General features: G+C 37.4%; 1 protein-coding gene across 1 annotated transcript in view; it reads right to left on the bottom strand.

Annotated features, from left to right (window-relative positions):
- Positions 1-381: 381 nt before the first annotated feature.
- The window catches only part of LOC130094700 (nephrocystin-4-like), a 187,966-nt gene continuing 161,194 nt past the window's right edge, over positions 382-27,153 (bottom strand). The window contains exons 18-29 of the mRNA XM_056261122.1: positions 25,287-25,418; positions 21,154-21,368; positions 20,159-20,385; positions 16,420-16,609; positions 14,705-14,788; positions 10,023-10,182; positions 9,819-9,883; positions 7,064-7,149; positions 5,391-5,562; positions 3,991-4,170; positions 3,056-3,199; positions 382-902 (exon numbers count right to left, since the gene is read on the bottom strand). Of these exons, the coding sequence (XP_056117097.1) occupies positions 762-902; positions 3,056-3,199; positions 3,991-4,170; positions 5,391-5,562; positions 7,064-7,149; positions 9,819-9,883; positions 10,023-10,182; positions 14,705-14,788; positions 16,420-16,609; positions 20,159-20,385; positions 21,154-21,368; positions 25,287-25,418 (1,796 nt within the window). The 3' untranslated portion in view covers positions 382-761. The remainder of the gene's footprint in view (positions 903-3,055; positions 3,200-3,990; positions 4,171-5,390; positions 5,563-7,063; positions 7,150-9,818; positions 9,884-10,022; positions 10,183-14,704; positions 14,789-16,419; positions 16,610-20,158; positions 20,386-21,153; positions 21,369-25,286; positions 25,419-27,153) is intronic.

The following is a 27,153-nucleotide window of genomic DNA, read 5'->3' as shown; positions in this document are numbered from 1 at the left end:
CTTCCATATCTGGACTGGATAGTTGGCAGGTTATTTGGTTGTTGTCAGACTCAGGCAGCTGTAGCTCTAATAGGAGCCAGGAGATTAGTCCACGGATGTTAATAGAAACCCCTTCACAGCTACTGCAAACACACATACACACAAACACAAGTGCTGTTTGGCATAGAATGTTATCATTGATGCAAAGAATCACACTCAAAAATCAGATCCTTTTTATTGATGCTAGTACAAAAAAATACAGTAAAAAAAAATAAAGGATGGCTGCATTTTCTTCCCCAAAATTAAGCACTCTATTCTCAGTGAGTGCAAACATAAACACTTAATGAAATAAAATGATTGGTCTTACATACATGTCTTGCTTTTTGAAGATCTAGAGCTGAAGTCCTGGGCAAGTGGCCATCAGCTCTCCGCTGCTAATGACACATCACAGCAGGCGTTCAGCGTAAACCATAAACACACACATCAAGAGCGCCGATATGAGCATCAGCTCTACAGAAAATCTCTTCTGTTTCAGCCTTCAGCACCGCAGGGTGGCTTTACTCAAGCGCACGTGAGAGATTCCATCTACTCAATGAGCTTTATCTGCTTATAGAGTACGTTTGCTCTGTACTTTAATACATCTCATGTTATGTAGATTAACTTATCGCACTGTTTAAGCAAAAATACATGACCATGATGTGAGTAAATCCACATCGATCCACTGGTTAAAGGTCTGTTTGTGGGCAAAAGCAACAGCTATAATGCAGTGTGATGGTGTTGTGTTATCTGTACTGAACCCTAACACAGTAAGTGTCCTCGTTCTTATCCTGTTTGTCATTGATGAAGATGAGAATCTCTTCCATGCCGGGGTTCTGACTTGGAGCAAAGCGCAGGCCGATGGTGTAGGGTTCCCCTCCCCCAATCTACAACACACACACAAGCACATTAATACGTATGTATTTGTATATATGCACACACAAAAAAACATACAGGTGTGTAAAAACAAAGCAGCAAAGAATTGCAAAATCAACCAGGTATCAGGTCAAACAGGTAAATGTTTATTTATAATGAAGCTGATTCTATACAGTGTTATTTATATACTATTGCAGAATTTATTAATATTTTATTAAGCTTTTATGTTTAATTTTAGTTTTAGTAATTTTGTTCTGTGTGTTTTTGTCATTTTATTATTTTTAAATAGTTCTGTTTATTTCAATTTCAGTTTGAGTAATTTTCATACTTCAACTAAAATTTATTTCAGTTGGTTGGCAAGTCAACTTTTTTTCATCCGCTATGTATATTTTATTTTATTACAGCTTTATTTTAATTACTGAAAATGTTTTAGTTAACAAAAATAACACTTATTCCATAATGTCTGGATTCTTCCGTCAAAGATGGAAATAAATACAAGATCAGTACTCCTTTTATGTTCTGTTTGTGTGCAAATTATTGTTTTAAAAGAATCATCAAAAGAAAAGTTCAACTTCTGTCATCATTTACTTACCCTTATGTCATTCTAAACATGTCTCACATTCTATTTTCCATAGAACACTAAAAGACACCCATGGAATTTTTTTTTTTCAATGGAACAAGTTTCAAGAAGTATATGAAAGTAACACAGAAGTAGAAAAGTAGTCCATACAACTATATTCTGTTGTCATACGATAGCTTTTTGTGATTTTAGTGCTGTGAACGACTTCTGATTCTTTTATGTTTGTCATTTTGGAGCTTTACAGCCCCGTCCTCATTCACTTTCATTTGAAAAGTGAATGAGGACGGGGCTGTCCTTTTCATTGAAAAGACTGGCCAGGATGTTCTTCCACAGAAGAAAGCAAGCCATACGGGTTTAGAACGACATGACGGTGAGTGAATTATGCGTTTTGGGTGAACTAATTCTTTAAGTAGAATTGGAAACGAAACGAAAATAGTTACATTCCTTACTATTCCCATTGCTATTCCTGAGCTCCGTTGTGTCAGAAATTGGTTGCACTCCAGTGTTTAGAGAAAAATGAGAGAAATTGCTCTCTCTTTGTCTTGATACATTATCTCTAATGGCTGACTAAGACATATGGAACACAGGCAAGGATTTAGTTCATAATCTCCTCAAAAGCACGCATGTATCGATTGTTCTGTTGTCTTTTGGCTCTGCGCCTATTTTACGATGACACAGTTGTTATTTCTTGAAGAGGAAAAAAAGCAACATCTCCAGTCACATTTTTCAAAAATATAGACCCCATAAATCCAGCGCGAGAGGAGATAATTGAAGCCGTGTTGACTAGCAAGAAAATGGAACAGGCCATTTCCTTTCTTTATGAGCTCTACAGCTTTTATTTGACGCTGAGGTATCATTAATCCGTTCTGTTCAATACTGTCACTTGCATATTTCACATTGTTTCGCTATTTATTGCCCAGATATGGGGTGTGAAACTCACTAAACCTTACCGCAATCAATGAGGGCACTGAATGATGAAATTAACATTTTAGCCTGTTCTGTTTTACACAGTTGCTGTGCAAAATGATGATCAGGAAAAATTACTTTGTGCCCCCCAAAGCCACACTAATATATCCGAGACACTGTCCCTGTGGCTAACTAATGTTCTCTGTCTCCATCTGGAGTAATAGCCAACGGTTGTGTATTGATCACCTAATCAATTAACAGCTTTTAATTGAAGTCTAACGTAGAGCTGTAAGTCCTACACGCATCATTCTGAGCCCTAAAGGTAAGAGATATTGATGTTCCTGGCCTGACTGTGACAATCTCTCTCTTTTCGCCCTATTTTTTTGGACTGCAGCTTTATGGTTTCCTCAGGGGACCGGCATTGCGAGAGTGGCCAGGGCACAAATTGAGTTCTCCAATATACAGAGAACTTCACATACTGCGAAACGTGTCTAAGAATGACAGTTTAGAGAGACAGAAATTGATTCCTAGACAGAGATATGTCAAGATCCTTCTCCTCTGGGCTGTAGACACCTTTCTGGTGGATGGGGCTTTGACAATTTGGTTCTTATTCAACGTTACACAGCAAAGCCTCCTAATAAAGTTGATAGAACAAGAATTAGCTTTGGATTCTCTTACCTGAAATTGCTCCTCTTTAAACCGAAGCAGGTCTGGGCGGTCTGTGCGGAGATTGAATACCCTAGAGGAAGAGTAGGGGTTTGTGAAACTGATTTTCTTATTGCTGCCCTTCCCTCCGTCTACAGGAACGTTGATTTCAAATGCCTGGGGAGATTAAAGCAAATACCGAGAGAAATACTGTAAAATAACTGAAGTAAAAACATCAGGTTTAAATCGATGGCACAGACTTCATGCATCACATCCTCTGTCACAGAGCTGAAATTTAACGTCCCGTTCAGTTCTTGCCATTCCTCTGCTAAGACTCTACGTGTGCTGTCACTGTGAACCGTGCCTCACATTTTCAAAGCTAAAAGCACAACTTTTGAGAAGAAAAAGTGTCCGTATTGTTTCCATTAAATTTAAAAACAAATATTCATATATATATATTATTAAACAAATGTTATTATTTATATATAGACAACAGATCAAAAAGATTGCTAAGATTTTGTTATGCCTTTGAAAGAAGTCTCTTATGCTTACTAAGGCAGCAATTATTTGATTAAAATATAGTACAACAGTAATATTACCATTTTAAAGAACTCTTTTCATATATTTAAAATGTAATTAATCCTATGATGGCAAAGCTGCATTTTCAGCAGCCATTAATTCAGTGTCACATGATCCTTCAGAAAACATTCTCAAAACAGTTGTGCTGCTTGATATTTTTGTGGAAACTGTGATCAGCATTCTTTAATGAATAGAAAGTTCAAAAGAACAGTGGTTTACACAAATATACATGTCTCTTATTGAGGATGATATACATGTACGAAACACAATACACATAAATACACTAAACAACATTGGAGCTCATGGTTTATAGTTATTGAAAGGTTAATAAGTTGTCACAAATGTGGTTTGAACCCTACTGTTGCACTGTATTAATGCATTTTGCTAACCTTGGATATTACAGGCTGTCGGCATGTTATGCACAGCAACCAGGAGGCGACTAGCTGCCGTGTGTCCACATCGACTACGTTGAGGTAAAAGAAACGGCTTCCAGGGCGCAGAGCCCTCAGCCCTACATGGATATCTTGAATTCCCTGAGCAGGAAGAGCAAAAACCTCAACTGGATCCACCTAGAACACACAAACTTATGAGGAGATCTTATGCTCATAGAGCTTCTGGCATCAACCACAAAAAACAAAACAAAAAAAAAACACAGAAAACCCACACAGCAAAAAGCAACTTCAGGGAACACTCCTCTGCAGAACTTCAGAAAACATGAGGCTGCACCTGAAGCTCATAATGTATAGCTACTTTGCTTCATCATCTTTTCTTGGCACCTGCTGTATAACATTAGCACACGGCCAATTAAACCAACAGTAAGGTTGCTACGAGCACACAGTGCACTGTTGACAAGGGAGCTGCTGTATTTGCTCTGCTTGCATATTTCGAGTAACAGGAAATACACATTTTGAGATTTATGATGCTCGTATAATCCACCTTTCATTACTCATTATTTGCATTAAAGCTCTACTTTCTTTGCTGCAATGTGCTGAACACAGGTTAATGGATACTGCTGCGACCCAACAACATCTGACTCCATGCTCTTTACTTATTTCATGAGATCTAAACCTACATATTTGCATACTAGTTGCCCTGAAGTTCTTTGATGTAGTAACTGACAGAAATTCAGCAAACGTATAGGCTAATAAGAGAGACTAAACAATTAAACTGCCATACTAAAACCGTCTCTAAATCCATAACCTGTAAAATCACTGATGCTAAATACGTCAAATGTAAAAAATAACATTACATTCTGCGATTAATATAGGCTGTTAATGTAATTAATTTTAACTAAACAATTATAATGGGTTTACATCACTTTTGTTGTAAGTTTATTTAAAATAAAAGTTATTATCAAAACAATATATCCAAAAACAGCACTGTGAATTTGTAGTTTAGGATTATTAAATGCTAAGATAATGGCTTAGAAATAAAATGTCAACTGGCTATAATTATAATTTTATTTAAGTTTATCTTCAAATACTGGCCTTGATTGGTAAAAAGTTGACATTAAAGAAACATTATTTCAATTTCCCCTTGTAAATTGTGTGATTTATGATCACAAATTATAAAATCGCAGAAATATGTGCAATTATTTAGTTAAACTTTTAAATCATTTTGAAAGCTCTCAAATAAAACAAAAATGAAAAAATCTAGATAACCTAGCCACCTTACTTACCATCTCATTATTTTTCATCATTCTCCCATTTTAGGAAAAAAGGCCACATAATCCCCCATCAGAGCTCTGTACCCCGACCAGTGTGTTTTACTTTGACCCTGCTATGCGTACCTGAAGCTCGAGGGGAGGCGACGTGTAGCACTTGACCCTGCGAATAGCTTGTGTGCCGCGCAGAACCAGCGAATGCCAGCTCAGAGTGCCGCACACACAGCTCAGGTCCATCCTTTGCAGGTAATGCACGTATACCTGCCAGATCTGCGCAGGGGAGGCCAGCCAAGGTTCACTGCCATAGAGAGATTGACACAGAAAAAGGACACACAAAAGACACTTTATCACTTTCCTCTTCATATACACTGACACAATAGCCGGACAGGCCTGACAGGCCGCACTTCCCCTGAGAGAGACACACATATCTCAAATCTTCAAAAGAGAGATGTTCAGAGAGACCCAAATGTCACCATTTTTAAATTCATTCATTCACCCTTTCTTTAAGAGCATCCCACGTGCCAGCGGCAGTCGTGTTCCCGCAGGAGGTTTGCAGATGTTGATGTTATTCTGCCTGCCAGGGTTTCTTGAGTTTGACTATATTAAAAAGAAAGGACTTTGTGCATGAGCTCTTCACCCTGCCTGAAGGGGATCGAGCTCAAGGGACAAAATTTTGAGAACGTTTCTACTGTCCTTGGCTGGTGAGTTGTCCTTAGCAGCAGCTGTTGTTGGGGTGGAAAAACTACAGCTGATTGATTTCCTGGTTATTCAAATTTCTCAAAATCTCAGTTTTGATGAGTTACTGTGTGTCTGATTAGCTTGTCTGTTGTGCAATCATTTAAAACCATTAAGTCCATTACGAACTCGCTAATAAGAGTGGATACCAATGCATTTGCTCCGCTGACAAACTACATTTTCATTGTTCGGTGAACAGTAAATATTATATTATTATAATATTTATCATAGTAGATTACAAAAATTAAAACAGGGTTTTGCAAAACCCCTGGGGGTTTGTGAGGGTATTGCAGATGGTTTTCGGGCTGATAAATCAATTAAAATAAACTAATTAAAATGAATTATTATTCTAAAATAAAAACTCCTTAAATTACAAAAAAAAAAAGAAAGAAATATTTTATTTGTTTACCTTCATGTCATGTGATGATTAAGCAACATCAGAGAACCATAAATATGTGGATGTGTTAGTAAATTATTGAAATAGGATGGTCCGTCAAGTAAAATATTTTAGGTCAAAGGGGTTCGAGAATCTCTTAATTAAAATGTTATATAATTATATAATATTACATAAGTGATAATATTGTGTTCAGAATATAAGCAAGTGAACTGTCTGCAGTGCTTTTAATTAATATGTGTTGCCGTCACTCTCGCTGGTTCCAGTTCCAGTGAGCTATGTGTGATATGCAGGTTCTAAAATTGTGTTTTTATTCATGTTCACTGATTATGAACTCAGAGATGTCACAGACTTTGATGAATAAATGAATATTATGATCTGATGCAATCAGACAGTAAATGAGACATCCTGATTAAGCAAATGTCATTAATCACACATGAAGGGATTAATCAGGGACCAGGCTTTCACACACACACACACACACACACACACACACACACACACACACACACACGCACGCAGCCAAAAACACACACACACCTCTCTGTGCATCTGGAAGAGTGAAAATTAACAGGATCTCACTCTCCTATTAACGAAAAAAGACGAGTGAACTTTTATGCACACACACACACACACATAAGGGAAATGGTGCAAAAGGAGGTGTACATACGTGAAAATGCTAATGAAGAATTTCCTTATCTGTGGACTTGGGCTTCCAGGTACTTTCAGGTAAACATCCTGCGGTTCTTTTGGAGTCTAAAGTTTCAAAATGTAAGAAAATGAAACATAAATTCATAATGTTTAATCAGTAATGATTAACTCACTCCTTTTATTGAGAATTAATTTATTTTACTAATGAAAAATAAAAAAAAACAATATTAAAGTCTTTTACGTAAAATTAAAAATGTATTTGAAAGAAAAACAATATTTTATAAAAAATATAAAAATATGAATATAAAAATAAATATTTTATGAATAATAAACACTTGAATGAAAAAATAAATATAAAATATTTTATGAATATACAAATAAGTATTTCATGAAAAATAAAAATAAGTCTTAATGAAACATAATAAAAATAATAGAAAATTAAATAAAATATTATAAAAAATAAACGAATACTGATTAATTTGAACAGTTACTAATGTAAAATGTTTAATATATATATATATATATATATATATTATAGTCTTTTATGATAAAACCTAAAAAAAATCGACTTTTATGAAAAATCTAAACATAAAAAGTGTATGACTAATTATAAAAATAAACAGTATTGTATTAAACATAATAATAATTAAAGCTGCTAGCAGCATTTAGCGGTGTTCAAGCAGTTAAGGCCTTTAAGGCCGTTAAGCACAAAAGCATCAAAAGACATTAAGTTTTATGTAGCAAGCATTTAACCACTGACATCATAGATGGAATAGACCATGTTTTAGCATGATTTACCATGATATACCACATTTCAGTTTGATTTTTCTTGATTTACCATGTTAAGTTCAACTTTTTTTTGATAATTATTGATCTAGAGAGTCCAGAGAATTGTCCTAGACTGGTCTGGTTCCGATCAGGCGAAAAACCAGGGACTAGTTCGCAAAAGTAGGTTTTGGACAAAATTGGCCATAACAAATTTTTTTTTGCTCAAATCGAGAATCCGAGATATACATCTTGTCCGTCTTGAGCCAAGGAACACAGTGGTGTACAAATCTAGATTCTAGGTCAAACGGTCGATGAGTTATGGGCAATTTAGTACTTTTGGTTGCTGTAGCGCCACCTATGGGCCAATCAGGGTCATACTCTGATAGGTTCTCCCCAAACTGAGGCCCTAGCACCTGGCCAGGTTTCAAGTCTCTAGGCCTTACGGTTTGGGCTGCACGATGCGTTTTAGTTTTTTTTTTTTTTTCAAATAGCAATTACAATAGGTTTTCAGCACTTCGTGCTTGAACACCTAATAATAGGGGACCTTTTTGACAGTTATAGCGCCACCTATGGTCCGATCTCCATGAAACTCTGCATGCTTCTTCACCATGTTAGGACACATGTGCTCATCAATTTTTGTGAAGTTCTGAGTTTTTATTTATGATTTATAGGCTTTTGAGTGTATTTTGACACGCCCCCTTCTCTAAATGACCCTGTTACAGTGAACCAAAGGGCAAAGTTCAACTTTTTTTGATAATTATTGATCTAGAGAGTCCAGAGAATTGTCCTAGACTGGTCTGGTTCCGATCAGGCGAAAAACCAGGGACTAGTTCGCAAAAGTAGGTTTTGGACAAAATTGGCCATAACAAATTTTTTTTTGCTCAAATCGAGAATCCGAGATATACATCTTGTCCGTCTTGAGCCAGGGAACACAGTGGTGTACAAATCTAGATTCTAGGCCAAACGGTCGATGAGTTATGGGCAATTTAGTACTTTTGGTTGCTGTAGCGCCACCTATGGGCCAATCAGGGTCATACTCTGATAGGTTCTCCCCAAACTGAGGCCCTAGCACCTGGCCAGGTTTCAAGTCTCTAGGCCTTACGGTTTGGGCTGCACGATGCGTTTTAGGTTGTTGTTTTTTTTCAAATAGCAATTACAATAGGTTTTCAGCACTTCGTGCTTGAACACCTAATAATAGGGGACCTTTTTGACAGTTATAGCGCCACCTATGGTCCGATCTCCATGAAACTCTGCATGCTTCTTCACCATGTTAGGACACATGTGCTCATCAATTTTTGTGAAGTTCTGAGTTTTTATTTATGATTTATAGGCTTTTGAGTGTATTTTGACACGCCCCCTTCTCTAAATGACCCTGTTACAGTGAACCAAAGGGCAAAGTTCAACTTTTTTTGATAATTATTGATCTAGAGAGTCCAGAGAATTGTCCTAGACTGGTCTGGTTCCGATCAGGCGAAAAACCAGGGACTAGTTCGCAAAAGTAGGTTTTGGACAAAATTGGCCATAACAATTTTTTTTTTGCTCAAATCGAGAATCCGAGATATACATCTTGTCCGTCTTGAGCCAAGGAACACAGTGGTGTACAAATCTAGATTCTAGGTCAAACGGTCGATGAGTTATGGGCAATTTAGTACTTTTGGTTGCTGTAGCGCCACCTATGGGCCAATCAGGGTCATACTCTGATAGGTTCTCCCCAAACTGAGGCCCTAGCACCTGGCCAGGTTTCAAGTCTCTAGGCCTTACGGTTTGGGCTGCACGATGCGTTTTAGGTTTTTTTTTTTTTTCAAATAGCAATTACAATAGGTTTTCAGCACTTCGTGCTTGAACACCTAAAAATAATAATCTTGTATGAAACAGATAATAGTCTTGTAACAGGTGTGCAGCCTTGACGTCACAATGAGTCAGCACAAAGCCTCAGACATTAACTAATAACTCAACCCCGTTCTGATTGGCTGGCTGCTATTAGGAGTGACTCCTGATTGGCTCACCAGGCTGGTGGTGTGGCAGATGACATTGGGGTCGCTGCAACGCACATGAAGGGTGGCGGAACCATCTGTGAGCAAGTAAAAAAGGAGACAGAGCACAAATGAGGTCTTTAGTTCAGGACTAATAGCAGACACTGAAGTGTGTTTGAGCGTGCTTGTTTATGTATGTGCGTACACAGCGGCAGAGATGTTTGTAATGAGCAGCACCTGCTGTGTCGTCCCAGGCTGCAGGCAGGCGAATAGCCTTCTTTAGGAAGGTGAGTTCAGGATGGTAGAAGCGGAAGGTCTGGTCCACCACATGTGGCGTCGGTTCAACATCCACCTGGCAGATCGCCAGAGGCTTTCTGTCTTCCCCACGGAACAACACCTGTAAGACAAGCAGATCGGTTGCAAGCTACACACATTCTGAATGGTATTCTTGCAAAATGCTAAACAGGAGAACTAAGTCTATTGGAATGTTCTGGGTTCACAACAAGTTAAACTAACAGATATTGACCGCATCAGCGACATGCTGTCAATTACCACAGACAGTAATTTTCTCCCACAGTTTGTAAAAACAAAATTGCATGTACAGTAATGCACTTACAATGGATGTCTATGGGACAAGGCATTGTAGATGGTCTAAAAGCATAAATGTGTCTCTTACATTGTTTTGAACTGACTGCACTGACAATATCGGATGAGAACAAAACTTGAACTGGAATTGAGCTAAATTACAGCGCTATTGTCTTCTGTAGGGCTGCTTATAGATTAATTGAACTCGTTTCATAATTATTGAACTGAACTTAGCCAACACTGACTTGAGCTGAATGACACTATTGTCTTTTTAGAGCTGCTTTACAGTAGAATTGATGAAGTTCATCATTCAGCATCATTCAGTTCATCGTTCATAATTCAGCATCATTCAGAATCATTGATTCTGTTATTTTATTGTTTATTGTCGTGAAGCTGCCTTGAAATCTGTATTGTATAAAACGCTATATAAATAAAGTTGACTTTTTCAAACTAATGAACGAAATTGAACTTGCAACTCGTGAGATTTCTTTGTAGTATAGCACCAAACCAACATAAATCACCCTGAACCAATACGATGGTCTAAGCTGCTCTTTTCAGCAGAGGTGGTCAAGGTCTACCAGTAAGTGACAGACCTATCTGAAATCATTCCACACTGAATGAACAGCACTGACAGTATGTACTGCGATATCCAGTACCTTGAGTCATCTGCAGTCTGAGTGCATAACCTCTCTCGCGTGAGATACAGTCAAGCTGGCTGTCAGATTCACAGGCCAAGACAACCCATTGACACTCCTCTGGAGGTGATGTCAGTTTGTGCACAGCAATGTTTGACCCCAACTGACCTAAAAATGATATGGGAGTTTTGTGTGTGTGTGTGTGTGTGTGTGTGTGTGTGTGCCAGCAATACTGCAGGGCATCAGTCTCTCTAGGCTACATATGGCATCAACTGCCAAAAGGCACAATAAACCATAATGCCATAGAATATCTCATCAACCCACACACAGACCCGCTTCACAATTTAAAGGCAGAGTAGACGATTTTTTTCATAAACACTTTTTGTTATTCTGTTTTAAACTCTCTTCACATCCTGATAGCAATCAATGATAGAAGTGGTCTAAACATTAAAAAAGTGTACATATATCATCTGTGGAAGTCTCAGTAGAGGCCTGCATTTCAGCCCGAGCCCGACGGGCCCCGACTTATTTATGCTCCTGGGGCCGGGCTTCGGGCCAATTTTCACGTCATAGTTCACACGCGGGCCGGGCCTCGGGCCTGTTTTAGGCTTATCTTTTTTATAGCCTATTTTAGACATTAATTAAAATAAAACATGAGAAGATGACGATTGAAAAGCAAACATAGAAAGACGTTTTATAACCTATCACACTGACATAAGACTGACACATGACAGTCTGCTCATGCTCACGCTCACGCACACACACACACACACACACAGGTTTCCCGGCGGCGCGATCTGAGATTCGCGCGACCGGCTCGTTCTAGTGTCCCGCTATGGTAGCGAGCGTGACTTCAGCGCAGCTGGAAAAAGTACGACTGGATTAAAACCTTCCACTGTGGATGCTGTGCTTTTTCTTCACGATGCTCTGAGACTGTTCTTAGCCATGTTAGGAGGAGGTTGTTTTTTGTTTGATTGGACTTTATTTTCATGAGTCTGTTGGAAACTATTGGAAATGGCCATGTTCTGTAGTGAAGACTTGATTTTTGAGGTAAGATAACCTGCATGTTTGTTTTTAATGTAATTTATTTGATTTGTTTAGATTGCATTCTCTGTATTGTAGCCTATATTATAAATTCATTTAGTTTGCGAGCGCTGTTGCGACTGAGCAGCAGAGCAGTTTGCCTCAGCTTTTCAAAAATGACAATAAACGTTTAAACTAACGTTAACTGTCTGTGTGATATGCTTAAGTTGTTTTATATCTATGGATTTTATTGTAGCCAAGTAAAGTGTTGATTTGAGAGGCTATAAATCAATCAATGGATCAAACATGTTTAACTCGCTGTCGGCTGCTTGGTCGTCATAAATTTTGTTTTTTGTTTTTTCTTAATTAACTTTATAAAGAAATGAAAATAAACCTACCGGTAAATACTTTGCCATTGAAAACAAAATATATCTGGTTGGTTTACTGACTGCAACATAGGTCAGGCTGTTTATCTTTTTTTTTTTTTTTTTTTTTTTACGGGCTCGGGTCGGACTCGGGCTGATCATTCTGATGAGCTGTCGGACACGGGCCGGGCTAGGGCCTGAGCGTCTCGGGGCAGGGCCGGGCTAGGGCCTAGATTTGAGGCCCGTGCAGGGCTCTAAGTCTCAGGACCAAAAAAATGTTTGTCAGTCCGAATGCAATGATACGATGTCCTACCTGCCTGTCAGTGGAACTGTTCACGTCCTCAGATATGGATTTATACGTTTCAAAGTCAACACTATCAATGCCGAAATGAATCTGCAGCAGTCAGGTGGTACAAGTAAGAGGTCTGTAAGTTGTTTACGTTCATTATTATTGTAATGTTATGTGCTTTGAGACATGAGGTAATTTAACACGTCCCCTATGACACTTTGCTGAATCTGCTCTGGAATGTGTTTTGGAGGAGGTGTGGGAGACGCTCTGAAGGGAGGGTGGGATCTAATGCTTCCAAAGCTAGCTTGCTATTGCTAGCAGGTTTGAAATTGCCTACCCTACCTTTAACCATTTGTGTAAGATAGGATGGTCTCACACAACCTTTCACTGTCCTTCCAAATACACATAAACGTACAAAATGTAAAGATAGGTAATGAATAGAATCAGATGGAATCTTTTTGTATTTTATGAATATAATATAATATGATATAATATACTGTTCAAAAAGTTGGTGTCAATAGGATTGTTTGAAAGAATTAATACTTTTATTCAACAAGGATGAATTAAATTGAAATGTAATGGTAAAGACTTATATTTCAAATAAATGCTGTTCTTTTTTCTTTCTAAATTTATCATAGTAAAATGTAGAAAACATTCATAATAATAATAATCAGAAATGTTTCTTGAGCACCAAATCAGTATTAGAATGATTTCTGAAGGATCATGTGACTCTGAAGACTGGAGTAATGGCTGCTGAAGTAATTCAGCTTTGCTATCACAGGAATAAATGACATTTTAAAATATACATAAATACAAAACAGTTATTTTAAATTAATAATATTTCACACTATTACCGATTTACTATATTTTTGAGCAAATAAATGCAGCCTTAGGGAGCATAAAGAGACTTCTTTCAAAAACATTTTTAAAAAATGTACCGACTCCTTACTTTATTATAATATACTGTGCATACAATATATATACACTGTACTTTTATTCTACTTCCACAGAAATGGAATAAGCAGTTAATCTCCTTGTCTGTAATACTGTGTGTCTAATGTTGGGCAAGACTTCCAAGAACATTTGCAATTACATGAACGCTAAATCGAATTGAAACTGGAGCTCTTTGTGTTCACTATGCACTGTTTATCCTTGTTAATGCTTTCATGTGAGTGTGACGTGAGTCATCACAAACAGTGTGTGCACATCTCAGAAACCGAGAGATAAAATGTGCATTTTCTATATTTGCTTAAATATCCTTTATTTGGGTGTCAAAAAATTATTGGAATTTGAAGGGCACAATAATCAGTTAGATCAAATAATTGTGACAGGCCTACGCGGAGCTGAGAGTCCTGGTATCTCAAACCGTTAATTCACCAAAATATTTAATACAACATGTAGGGGTGGCGGAAGTGTAGAAATATGAGAATGATGCGCAAATTTTGTGAAAATCTGCAGGGCGGGTGCTAAGAATCGGTGTGGACCTGATTATGAAATATGAATCAAAGGAGTTGATCAATGTTTCTCATTAACAGACTTATGATGTTAATCAAATGTAAGTAATATTATTGGCAGGTTAATATGAAATGTATTTGCTTCTTCAGGTCAAATCTAAAATACACAGTTAAGAATTAAAAGCTTATTAATGGGATAACTCAATGTAAGATGTGATCGAGAGTCATCTCTTTATCTCAGTTAAGCAGGTTACTCTTGGAAAAAAAGCAGATCTAATCATTTGGAGATTTCAGTATTTACATAATCAAGTAAACAGGTGCTGTACTTCCCTAAAAATACATACAGCAACACAAAAACAAGTAACTTCAGTCTGTTATTTTTGTAAAAGTGCATCAGTTACATTCAGTTTTACTGTTGTTGACCAAGTCGTGTTTTCAGTCTGGATTCTAGGAGCCACTGCAGGAGTGCCGGCCCACTTCTCTGTCTGAACAACTACTAATCAGGCTGTATAGAAAGAGTTTGTGTTCCTGTGTGTGCTCAGCAGTACAGTGAGCGCTAAGCTCTTACCTTGATGGATTTGGCTTGAATTGTATTGGACAGATGTTTCTGAGCCATCTGTGGACTTCTTGAAATCTTTAAGCTCTTTGTATCCTGCAATATGACAGCAGTCATCATAAACAGTGCGCTATTCAGCGAGAGAACAATCACATTGAAATAATGTCATTATGGGATGGGAAAACATTGTTTGGACAGGTCTGTTTAGACTGTCTGGATGAGGCTGTTTTTAATCCATTTTATTATTGCTGATGCTTTGAGTCAATTTAACCTCCCTCCTTCAGTTGTGGGTGCCTCTGTGATACTACAGACTATAAACAAACCCAAATCCAATTAATCCGGAAACATGTGAACTAATCCAAGTCTCATCAGTGGAAAAGGGAAATGAGGAAACAAATGCAGTTGCTCAGATGGCAAATCGTTCATGGTTGATTTACACTACAGTACAACACAAAAACAATGAAATAGTCCACATTTTCTGCTGATGATGTTGTTTACCAGCATCAGCAGTTCAGCGGACAGGTCACACAGTCTCCTGTTTAGGGGCTTTCGCACTGGGTAGTAATAGGAACCAGTGCGGTCCCCCAAGAACAAAATGTTCCCTTAGGGCCATTGGTAACACTTTATTTTAAGGTGCTTGTAATAAGCAGTAATTAACAGTTAATAAGACACTTATAAGACCTTATAAGATGCATATAAGATGCATATAAGCATTAACTACTTCATATAAGGGTTAATTAAAGGTCCAGGCCCTGAAGAGATCAGGGAAACTATTCCCTCTTGGGAAGGTCAATTTTTAAGTGACTGGGAGTTTGTGTTACCATTTATGTTTGTTCGGCTGTTCTAAAAGTGCAATGTATTGATACTTCAGAAATTTATTATTTAATTGAATTGATTTATTATCATTAGTTAATGCTTATATGCATCTTATATGCATCTTATAAGGTCTTATAAGTGTCTTATTAACTGTTAATTACTGCTTATTACAAGCACCTTAAAATAAAGTGTTACCGGGCCATTTTCTAGGTTGCACAAGAACAGAATGGCACAGACAAAGGCAACAGGTAAATGCCATTAACATTAGCTTTCTATGTTTATGTGCCGTTAACATTAGCTTCCTATATATTAGTTTGTGGAGTAAGTATTTGTAAACTTTATACTTACACAGCTTTCCAAAAATGGAAGGTGTTGTGTTTCGTATGGCATCTGTTCGGCCAAATAACAAACACTGGTAGTTCCTATTGTGCTGGGATAGACCCTACTCTGAAATAGGGGCTAATTTAGTTCCCTCAAAAGGAGTTCCCCTAACTAAATTCGTTCCCAGTTCCTGCGGTACGAACACACCAAAAAGCGGGTACTACTGCTAATAGTTATAGGAACTATGAAAACGTCCCTCCAGTGTGAAAGCCCATTTTGATTGCTTTACTGATGGGAAGATTCACTTGAGTCCACGTCGTGGCCTGTCTAGACTTTTTTTTTGTCTGTGGTGGCCCATGTATATAAGTTATAATAATACTTTATTATTATTATTACCACCAATAAAACGTTGGGGTGACAATTAAACTAAAAATAAAATTATATATTTATATATATATATATATATATATATAAACAACGCAAAATAAAATAACATGGAAAAATAGTAGTAGTATTATCAATAAAATGGGTGAAAAGTACATTTAAAAACACAAAACAACAACAACAACTAAAGTTTCCTCTAGATTTACCTGAAGAGGGAGGGTGCGACCACAGACGAAGGTCTGGTACTTGAAGGGGATGTGGACGCTTTCTTTGGGCCGCAGGTAAACCTGTGGTGTCAGTGTGCTCTCCTTTAGGTGAAACATCTCCTCCTCTAGAGGAGTCAGAGTCTTCGTCAACTCCTTAAAATATCTCCACTCCTCGCTCTTCACGATTACACTGAGGGATAAAAAGAGAGGGAGATGAAAAAAGGCAAAGAGAGAGACAGAGGAAAAGAAAAGAACAGCTTGAGGACTTTCTTTGCCTTGCCAGCAGTATTTTATTGGCAATGAAAAAGAGCGTATTTGAGTATGCATGATACAGTCAAACATAAGCCCTCACAGAACTGAAACTCCTGGGAGGGTACGGTTTAAAGATAACACGCACTGGGTGTGGAATATTACTTTCTGTTTCATAGAGACAAATTTCATGCACAAATATATGAAGGAAAAGGGCATTTGAAACATCAAAGGCAGCACCTCCGGGCCCGAGAAGGGATCATTCTCCATAAATGAAAAAAAATGAAGAAAAGAAAGAATTTCAAGGTGTAAAAACTCTTTTGTACTGTATACACTACAGTAGATGCGAAACCAAGTCTCGGAAAATTCAATCACATTCTCTCTTTAATAACACAGAGCCAGGCAGGTGATACAAAGTGAAGTATGCTTACGTGAACAAAAGTAAAGCCCATTTCCTTTTCTTTTATATAGACACATATACAGTAGGTAAGGAGCTCTTTTGTAAGGGTATTGCTAAATAGGGGGGAAAACGAGGGAATTAAAGAGAAAAAAAGTTAATTGAAATGTTAACAGGGCTAAATAGGAAGTATAACCTTACAGAATATCTCTTCACAGTAAGAGATAGAAAGCAGAGATCAGTCTAGCCATGTAAACAGACACAAACAAACATGGCTTCTGGTGAGGTTGACAATGAAATGCTAAACGTTTAGTTTATATAATTTTATTTAAATGGCTTCCCTTGAGGTAAATGGAAAACCAGGAGTGGAGTGATTACAGAATGCTATGAGATTAAAATCGCTGTTGCTGCACTCACATACTCCATCTTGAAGCTTTGGCTTCTTTTGAAACAATTTTTTTGTTGTTGGACAATGTGCAAAATTGAAGAAATCAAAATTAAAAGTTTGGGGTTGGTAAGATCTTTTTTGCTCACCAAGGCTGCATTTATTTAATCTAAAAATTCACTAACAAATTGTAATATTGTTGGATTACAAGTTAAAATAGCTGTTTTCTATTTGAATATATTTTTAAAATGTAATTTATTCCTGTGATGACAAAGCTGAATTTTCAGCAGCCATTACTCCAGACTTCAGTGTAACCTTGTTGGAAATGTTAGAAACAGTAGTGCTGCTATTTTTGTGTGTGTGTGCAAACCCTTTTATCAGGATTTTTAGATAAAGTTCAAAAGAACAGCATTTATTTGTAATAGAAATATTTTGTATCATAAATGTCTACGGTCACTTGGATCAATTTGGCAATAGTATATGCATAACAATAATTCCAGTAAAGTACTTTAAATTTGAGAGAAGAGAGAGAGAGAGAGAGAGAGAGAGAGAGAGAGAGAGAGAGAGAGAGAGAGAGAGAGAGAGAGAGAGAGAGAGAGAGAGAGAGAGAGAGAGAGAGAGAGAGAGAGAGAGAGAGAGAGATAATAAAAATCATCTGAAGTATAACTTTTTTTAAAAGCGTCAGAAAAAAGCAAATTACGAGCTACGGGACCTGACCTATGAGGACGAAATGAAATAGGCAGAAAGAAAGGAGCTGCTCTGCTAAAATATGGTGTATCCTTTTACCTGCCGCTCCTTTGGTTCAGCTAGTCCATATATAATGTGCGAGTGCAGGTGAGAAACAATCTCTTCAGTAAAAATGAGAGAGAGAGGTGACTTTATAAGGTTTGCTTTGTGGCATACATCAGCAATACAAACACAGGCCTGACACATCCTTTGCACAGAAAGAGAGAAGCATCAATTCAACACAAATATACAAATGCAAACTTCAGATCTCAGGTATTTGTTTCCCTGGCACAGCTCTGTGCACACACTAGTGTTTTGGACTGACTCACAGGGTTCAAGCACAAACACACTGCTCCTGGGTGAGCAGTTATATCCATGACACATCACAAAGTGCTTGGGTTTTATGCCACAACACAATGCAAGCTGGGAAGACGTTTATCATGCAAACTTACTTCACAGAGAAATATGGTAGGCAAGGAATATTTATCTTGTCCTAAAGCATAGTGTGAGTGTGTGGAGTTTAGGCTACTAATGTCTTTCCTAATTAAAGGCTGAGAGATGCAGAGGTGTTAATGCCGTAATTTATTCCACCTCGTCCTCTCAACTTCTGTCACACTTTCTTTTGCTTATCAAGATGGAGTGTGTGGACTTAGCCTATGGCCTACAGAAAACTCATATTTTGTGTGGTATAATCCTGGATGTGCGCACAGAAAATCTAGACGGGGAAAGATATTTAACATCATGCGGCAATTAAAATAAGATTGAATGGGGGGAATTGATTATTTATTCAGTGTTGTTTTCCTACCCCCTGGGAAGTTCTTGGCCCCTGAAACACCCTGCTGAGGAAAACTCATTCATTCAGATGTTCATTTCAGACAAGGCTGTTCACACGTGAACTAAACATTGATCTACGCATAAATGTTTTTTTTTCAGGGCTGTAATGCCAGAGGCAAAGGCTTCATTTGAACTTTGAATGGACACAGTGCCTGCTGTGCATGATTAAAGTATAGACTTACTACTGTAGATATTAACATCAAAGTGGTTTTCTTTGGGTATATGCATACTGTACTGAGAACAAATACAAATTTTATTTTGGGCAAATTACTGTACTGTACTGTCCACAAATCTCAGACAAAAACTCAGTCACATCACTCTCATCACAGAATTATTTATAAAAGTGTCATCACAATGTTATTCTGATAGAAATCACAGTAAATACAAATTTCAGTTTCTTTAATCTCTCTAATTACGAGTCAGAAGTTAAATAAAATAAAATAACCCACATTCTTAATTTGCCAATGAGAAATGAAAATATGCAAAACATTAACTAATGAAGCAAACCGTAACACAAAATAAACAAAACGTCTCTGCTTTTGTCTATACAATAAATGTTTTGTCCAATGTTTTTTTTTTTTTTTTCAACTCCACTACCTTTCATTGTATGGACAAAAACAGTTAAAGAATTCTTCAAAATATATTCTTTTTTTATGTTTCACATAAGAAAGTCAGTCATAAAGATTTGGAAGGACTTGATGCTAAGTACTGTATATTTAAATTTGAATAAGAATTTACATTTTTGGGTGAACTATCCATTTAGCTGAGTGTTGGTATGGTGATGTGTGCATCACATGCGAAAAGAGAGTAGCAAAAAAGTGAAATGATCAACAAAAAGGCAAGATATTATTGCAGATGCTGGCATAATGGCCAGCTCTGGTTCGAGCACTATATTGATAATGTAACCAGTCTGAAAGAGAAGTTTTTCCAGACATTTCCTCTAATAGATCTGATCCACGTACTGCACCATCATTTAACTACATGAATTACCAAAATATGACATGATGTGGCTCCCACAGTCCTTGAGAAAAGAGATGTGAATGTGCTATTTGACTAGGTGGTATTTCAGTGTTCTGATTTGATTAAAGGTTGCTTGGCCTGAAAAGGTTGACATTCACTGATCTACTGCATTCAAAGGCATATCTCACCTGAGCTCTGGGTCATCGCATTCAATGGTGACTGTCTGAGAAACGTTGAATGGATTCTTGAGCACAAATTCGAAGAACTCAGCTGTTCCAAGTGTGGCGTACAGAGTGTGTTTGGTAGTGATGGCTTGAGAGAGCATGTTGGTGATCTCCTGTGCTTTACAGCGTTCACGATAAGCCTCGATCACACGCAGATCACGGGAATGCTGCACCCGCTCGGTCCGATGCCTCTAAAACAGTTTTCAAAGAAATTCACACATAGAAAAACTGCACCAAAAAGACATAGAAACTAATAAAAGTGATTTGCCTGAAGCCTGGCAAGACCGTGCCAGGCTGTAGAGTGAAAGAAAGAGTAAATTTGGGTTTCATCATTCTCACAGAGTGGGAGGAACTAGTGAATAATGCAGCACAGTTTCAGCCGTTTCCATTTGTAAGCTAAAATGAAGCTCAGGCGTTGACAGGAACACAATAGATCACAAACAAATATATTTTTTATACTTTTTTACTCACCCTAACGTACTTCAAAACCCATATGACTTTCATAAAAGTTGAATTTCTGAAGAATATCATGGACACTATTTTCCATACAATGAAAGTGAAGGAGTAGAATTGTCAAGCTTTAAAATTTCAAAAAAACACAATAAAAGTATCACAAAAGTGTCCCATATGACCCTTATGAGAGGAACAGATGAAAATCGAACTCATTATTCATAGAAAATTATAATATCTGCCCTAGTTCACTTTGGCACATTCAGGAGATCCGAGCTGAATCAATGAAACAGCTGATCAAGAACCTTCCTGAATAAAACAATGACTAATGGGTTTGAAATTACATGAAAGTGAATAAATATTTTTTTCTGGGTGAACTATCCCTTTAATATTGACTTTGAAGTGAATGTCAGGATCACATGGTGCACAGCTGTAAAAAACGTCACTCAGCTCATGCTATCAGACAGCTTTTCAATCCAGCTCAACAGAAAACTGTCCTTCTTTCTTACTGTCATGTTTGCGTGGTCCTGAAAAGGGGGCGTGGCCTTCTGCTGCTCATGTTGACGGACAGCTGCCATTCTGTCAATCTTCCTCTGGCGCACTTCCTTCACTTCGTCCTGCTGATGCAGTGCGGCTCCACCCACTTCCCTCATGGTGCTTTGTAGAAGTCTGGCCAGCTCGCTGTCAATTTCTGGCAATCGGCGGGCTCGTCTGGCATTGCTCGCTGCAAAACACGCATAAACAACGTCTTTCACCCTACGAGACACACATGCTCTCTTTCCTCACTTCCTCGGGGGCCACTTTTCAACCTCCATTTGGCCTCGAATCCATCTTCGTCTTTTCCAGTTATCCCTCCCACCCAATGAGACCCGCTTTCAAATATACCTGCTCTGAGATTCACGCTTCAATGCGATTCAACATCACAACTAACATAATCCTGTGATTTAACGCCAATGAAGACAGAACGAGACAGAGGATCAAAAGACCCAGGATAAAAAAGACCCCGCCAGTGTTTTTTTTTTCCTAAACCTAAATTCCCACTGTATTCCTTCCTACAGAGAAAGAGAGAGAGAGAGAGAGAGAGAGAGAGAGAGAGAGAGAGAGAGAGAGAGAGAGAGAGAGAGAGAGAGAGAGAGAGAGAGAGAGAGAGGGGGAGGGAGATCTACATAGCACTGGAGACAATAAGGCCTCTCTGTGATAAAAAAAAAAAAGAACATGTTGAAGCCCTCTGTTTATCTCCATCTCATCAGGCTGACATACACACACCCCTCATGCAACTGCCCACTCGTGGCCCAGAGAAATGTTGGAGCCACTGTGTTATTTTTTCACTGGCTGTGTCGCAGCTATCTTTGCAGGACGTGACAGTGTGTGGCATTGATGTCTGCCACAGTCACAGGCAGCCTGCTCTTCAGTGTACAGATACACCAGAATGGATAGTGATACACACATGCAAACACATTTCAAACAAAAGCACTGAGGCCTGAAACATACTCTACATTCAACAAGATTTGCTTCAGGATGGAGATTTTATATGGAACATTAAGTGAAACATTTCCTTACAGTCAAACATTTACATGCATACATACATACATACATAAATCAGAGGCGTGCCGTCTATATAAGCTGCAAACGTTCTGCATACGCAAGCCATTTGAGAGAATGAGTTCATGGACTCTTTAATGAATTAACACTATAAATTCCTTGTCATTTGAGGTGTAAAATAAAGCTTATATAATAAAATGTTGTTATGCATCGTCATCATTGTTCAGCGTTCATATTGATTTGCTGGCATATGGAGGGATAGGTCAATTTCACACTTCCGGGTTTTTGGCCTCCAGATTGGCCCACGCTGGGAAAACGTTTTTTTTTTTTTTTTCTGGTGACGGCGATGCCTGAGCCTAACAAGAACCAGTTCCGGAATCAAAGTCTTTGTACGAATTAAATATCAGGAAAATGTTTGAACTGTCTTGGTGATTTATTGGTGTGGCTAGAAAGCTCTAATTAAGAGCTAAATTTAAGAACTAATTTGAAACGACGGCGCTTGGTTATATCATTCTCCATGTCTGTTTGGTGCGGCTGTGAATTATCACACTTCAAACAGTGTTTTTCGCGATATGCTGGGAAATTCATCGGATGGCAGCTCCTTTCTCACACAGATCTGATCCACTGATTCATAATGAGAAGCAGGACTGTATCATAAATATCATAAACGGCAACACTCCTGTCATCATCATCATCTTAAAATCTATAAATATGCACAGATTTTTTTTTGTTAAAACATTAGTAGTAGTATTGTTGCTGTTGCACATTTCATAGTTGCTCTGCTTACGATACATTAATATAAAGACTGTGATTAATGTATGTTAATGTGGTCTTGAAAATAAATTGTCTTGAAGGATATAAATTTCAAACGTGTTAAACTCACGACAATATCATGTAACTAATCCTGAAAGAAAGGTGAAAACAAGACATCATGTTTACATATATATATATATATATATATATATATACATACATATATACATACAGTGCCTTGCGAAAGTATTCATACCCCTTCATTTTTTTTCACGTTATGTTGCTGTCTTATGTTAAACTACTTTAAATGTCCTTTTTTTTCACATCAATCTATACTCCATACACCATAATGACAAAGCAAAAAAACATTTGTGAGAACTTTGCAAAACTGAAATAAGCACATTGCAAAAGTATCTGTACCCTTACCCCGGTACTTAATTGAAGCACCTTTACAGCCTCATGTCTTTAGGGGAATGATGAGACAAGCTTTGCACATCTGCATTTGGCAATTGCTATTCTTCTCCTCAGATGAGAAGTGCCTGGTTTAATCTATACATGATGCTTGGAACTGAGGTTCATCGGACCAGAGAATCTTGTCCTTTAGGTGCTTTTTTTTTGTTGCAAATTCCAAGGTTTTCATGTCCCTTCACTAAGGAGAGGCTTAAGTCTGGCCACTCTGCCATAAAGCCCAGATAAGTGGAGTGTTGCAGTGACGTTTATCCTTCTGTAAGTTTCGCCCATCTCCATATATGATGATGCTCAACTGGAATGACCATCAGCTTCGTGGTCACCACTCTAACCAAGGCCCTTCTCCATTGATTGCTCAGGAGGCCAGCTCTAGGAAGAATGGACTTCTTCCATTAAGGATTATGGAGGCTACATGTTTCTGTAAACCTTAAATTCAGCAGAATTTTTTTTTTTTGTCTTCCCCAGTTCTGTGTCGTGACACAATCCTGTCTCTGAGCTCTACAGGCAGTTCTTTTGACCTCATGGTTTGGTTTTTGCTCTGCTAGGCCTTTTATTGAGAGGTGTGTGCCTTTCTAAATCATACCCATTCAATTGAATTTGCCACACAAGTTAACTCCACTAAAAGTGTAGTAAAACCTACAAGTGAAATTGGAATGATCCTGAGCTAAATTCCCAGAAAAGGGTATGAATACTTATGCAATGTAATTATTTAAGTTTTTTATTTTTTATAAATTTGAAAAGTTGTCACAAATCAGTTTTTTGCTTTGTCATTATGGTGTATGAAGTGTAGATTGATGAGAAAAAAGTAATTTAAAGTAGTTTAACAAAAGGCAACCACAACAAAATGTGAAAAAAATAGATTTTTATAATATTAACATGAGATTTAGTTATTTTTCCTATTTATTACATTTATAGATCCACAAATTCACTGCATATTTACAGTAGCTGAAGTGTGAGTTGAAGTGCGGTCTGTGATGTCATCAACAAAAAGTACAGGACTGTTATCTCGTTCCTAGCAAAAAACTAGTGTAATGATTATTCTAGCCTAACCATGCATGATTATACAGTTTATCCAATCAGAAAAGATCCGTTTTTTGGGGGGTCATAACCCATCAGTGTATAACCACAGCTCTACGCAAGTACTTGAACACAAATGCTTCTAGCTATGCAAGTTTGATTTCACACATCGCTGCATTCTAAAATGTGTCAGAATGCAATTCACAATGCATCATAAATGCATAAATGCATTTAGCATTCTCAGTATTGCTGAAAGATATTCTATGATGGGCATTAACGTAAATAGTTATCTTGTAATGTCTCATTCAACTATACTGTCATGACAGAAGAACTTTGAAGACAATCTTGTGAAGCAGGATAGTTAGTTTATAAAAACACATTCAGTGTAATGGCACGATATTTGAAGGTCTATCAGGTTTGTTTCTGCTACAGTAGTGCAAGATCGCACATTAACTATGTAAAACAACATCACCCATATGCAATTCAGTGGCTATTCTCATGTTTCAGGCCTAAGGATTAATGTCTTACATAACAAGGCAATGAAAAAACTAATATTGTCTTCAAAGACTTTTGCATTCTACATTTCCATATGTCATAGTACTGTGATCCTCTATTGATCAGAACAAAAATACTAATCCTAGCAATGCTGTCATTAAAATGAAGCAGTAATAAGAGAGAAGATAAATAAAATGGCCACAACAACTAGATAAGGGAATTCTAAGCTAAATCCTCTTCTGGAATTATCAGCAAATCCCATATGATATACTTTTATAAATTCTCTAGAGCTCTAGAATTGCAGAGCACTTGAGTTCTGGGGATATGAAGTCAAGCTCTGGTGCTTTAGAGAGATGATGTGCTATACCGTTAAGCTGGAGAACCGTTAAAGCAGGGACACTTCCTCCCGCAAAACCACGGGAGGCATCGCTGGGCTGGACCACATGGGAGAGCGATGGAGGAAGAGCCAAAGAACTCTGGGAACTCGACACACTGCCACCTGTTGGAAAGAAGAATCCAAGAAATTTGATTGAGCTCATTCCAAATCAGTTTTGTTTGGTTAAATTTAATTCACATACATGTCAACGTAAACAAAGAACTTTTCAGAACATGATTTTGTTACCTATAATTTTCTTTGTTCCTAACATTCTGGGTGATAACATGTTCTAGATTACTGATTATTCAGAGATGCAGACATAATATTAAAAAATAAAAAAATAAAAACTTTTACAATGTGATTTAATCAGAAATTATTAACTGAATGTTCTTCAAACAAATGTATCAAATACATATTTAATTTATATACAGTAAAATATGTCCTTAGACAATAAATCATTACTTCATGTAGAGGTTAAAAATATACCCCTTTTAAAATGTAATCATCAATCAATTTTATATAGAAATTTAATCCATTTTATAATCATATTTTATATAAATCTGTATTTTATAAAGACAGACTTTGAGGAGCTAGATTTACCATTAGAGAAGTGTTTATTCTGCTTGTAACTGGGTTGATTTGAACACAGAACGTATTACATTCACACAGAGAGACTGGCACTGCTGTCATTTGGTTGCATTGATGACGACCGACACAGTGCGACAAAGGAAGATGCATTGATTGGTGCATTGCAATGAGAAATGTTCTGTGGTCAAAGAGGACAGGCAGGAATGTTAAACAGGGAGAAATGGTAGGATAGGCGAAGTGAAAAGGAAAACAATACTTATGCAGAACAACTGAAATCTTGGTTTAGGTGCATTGTCCTTGGCCAATGACCCTTATCTTCCTGGTTCTCTATCTCTCAACTGTGATTGCAGTGCACTGAGAGGCAGTGAATTGTCTAAACTGCAGTATAAGTGCTTTGCTCCCATGGGTTTCACAACAAGCATCAACCGCCCCAAGCATTCAATGGGCTTTACCTGTGATTACTGCCAGGTGAGAGCTGTAATTACAAGTCTGAGACACAGGTCAGGCTCAGAACAGGGTGATTGAAGGTGGGAGTGGGTGCGTGTTTCAGGGCACTGCCTGTGATTGATTGAAACTTCAATGAAAACAGTAATAGATGGATACATAAGTCAGACATCTACACATTAAGGACACACTTCTTTTGCCAATAAGAAATCAAACAGAGACAAATGTTTCCATTCAGCATTTAAAGAAGTGTATTTAATTTAAGAGCATGATGGTGTTTTGAGAAGGTGATTGAGTGATTGTGTGTTACACCAAAGAACACTGAATTTTATCCCAGGCAGTGATAAGTGATTATTTATCATCACAAAAACCATTGAAATTATCTTTTATGTGATCTTATTACAAAATTATGTAAATAATTGTTTTATGGCATGTCAGAATTTCATGCCTAGAACAGGGTAAAAGAATAAAATAAAATAAACATGTGTACCTATAAATCAAAACAAAATATTTTATTTATATCCTACCTGATGCTGCTACTATATTTGGACGTTCAGACTGTTGTTGTTATTATTTTTAAGTAGAATGGAATACCAGCACCTGAACCACCAACTGTTATTGTACTTAGAAAGCTGGCAAAAAATGAGCACAATGAGACATTTTATTCAATTCAAGTCAAAATAAATGAGGAGAAGCTGATAAAAAATTTATATATATATATATATATATATATATATATACTGTATATATATATATATATATATATATATAAAATCAGAGATAGTCTAAGTGGAGCCCCAAGTTTGCAGAAAAACAGTAGAAAACG

This window comes from Rhinichthys klamathensis, unplaced genomic scaffold (assembly GCF_029890125.1).
Source record: "Rhinichthys klamathensis goyatoka isolate OS25496 unplaced genomic scaffold, OSU_Roscu_1.1 h1tg000180l_1, whole genome shotgun sequence".
Classification (NCBI taxonomy): domain Eukaryota; kingdom Metazoa; phylum Chordata; class Actinopteri; order Cypriniformes; family Leuciscidae; genus Rhinichthys; species Rhinichthys klamathensis.
This window is presented reverse-complemented; position numbering and strand designations above follow the sequence as displayed.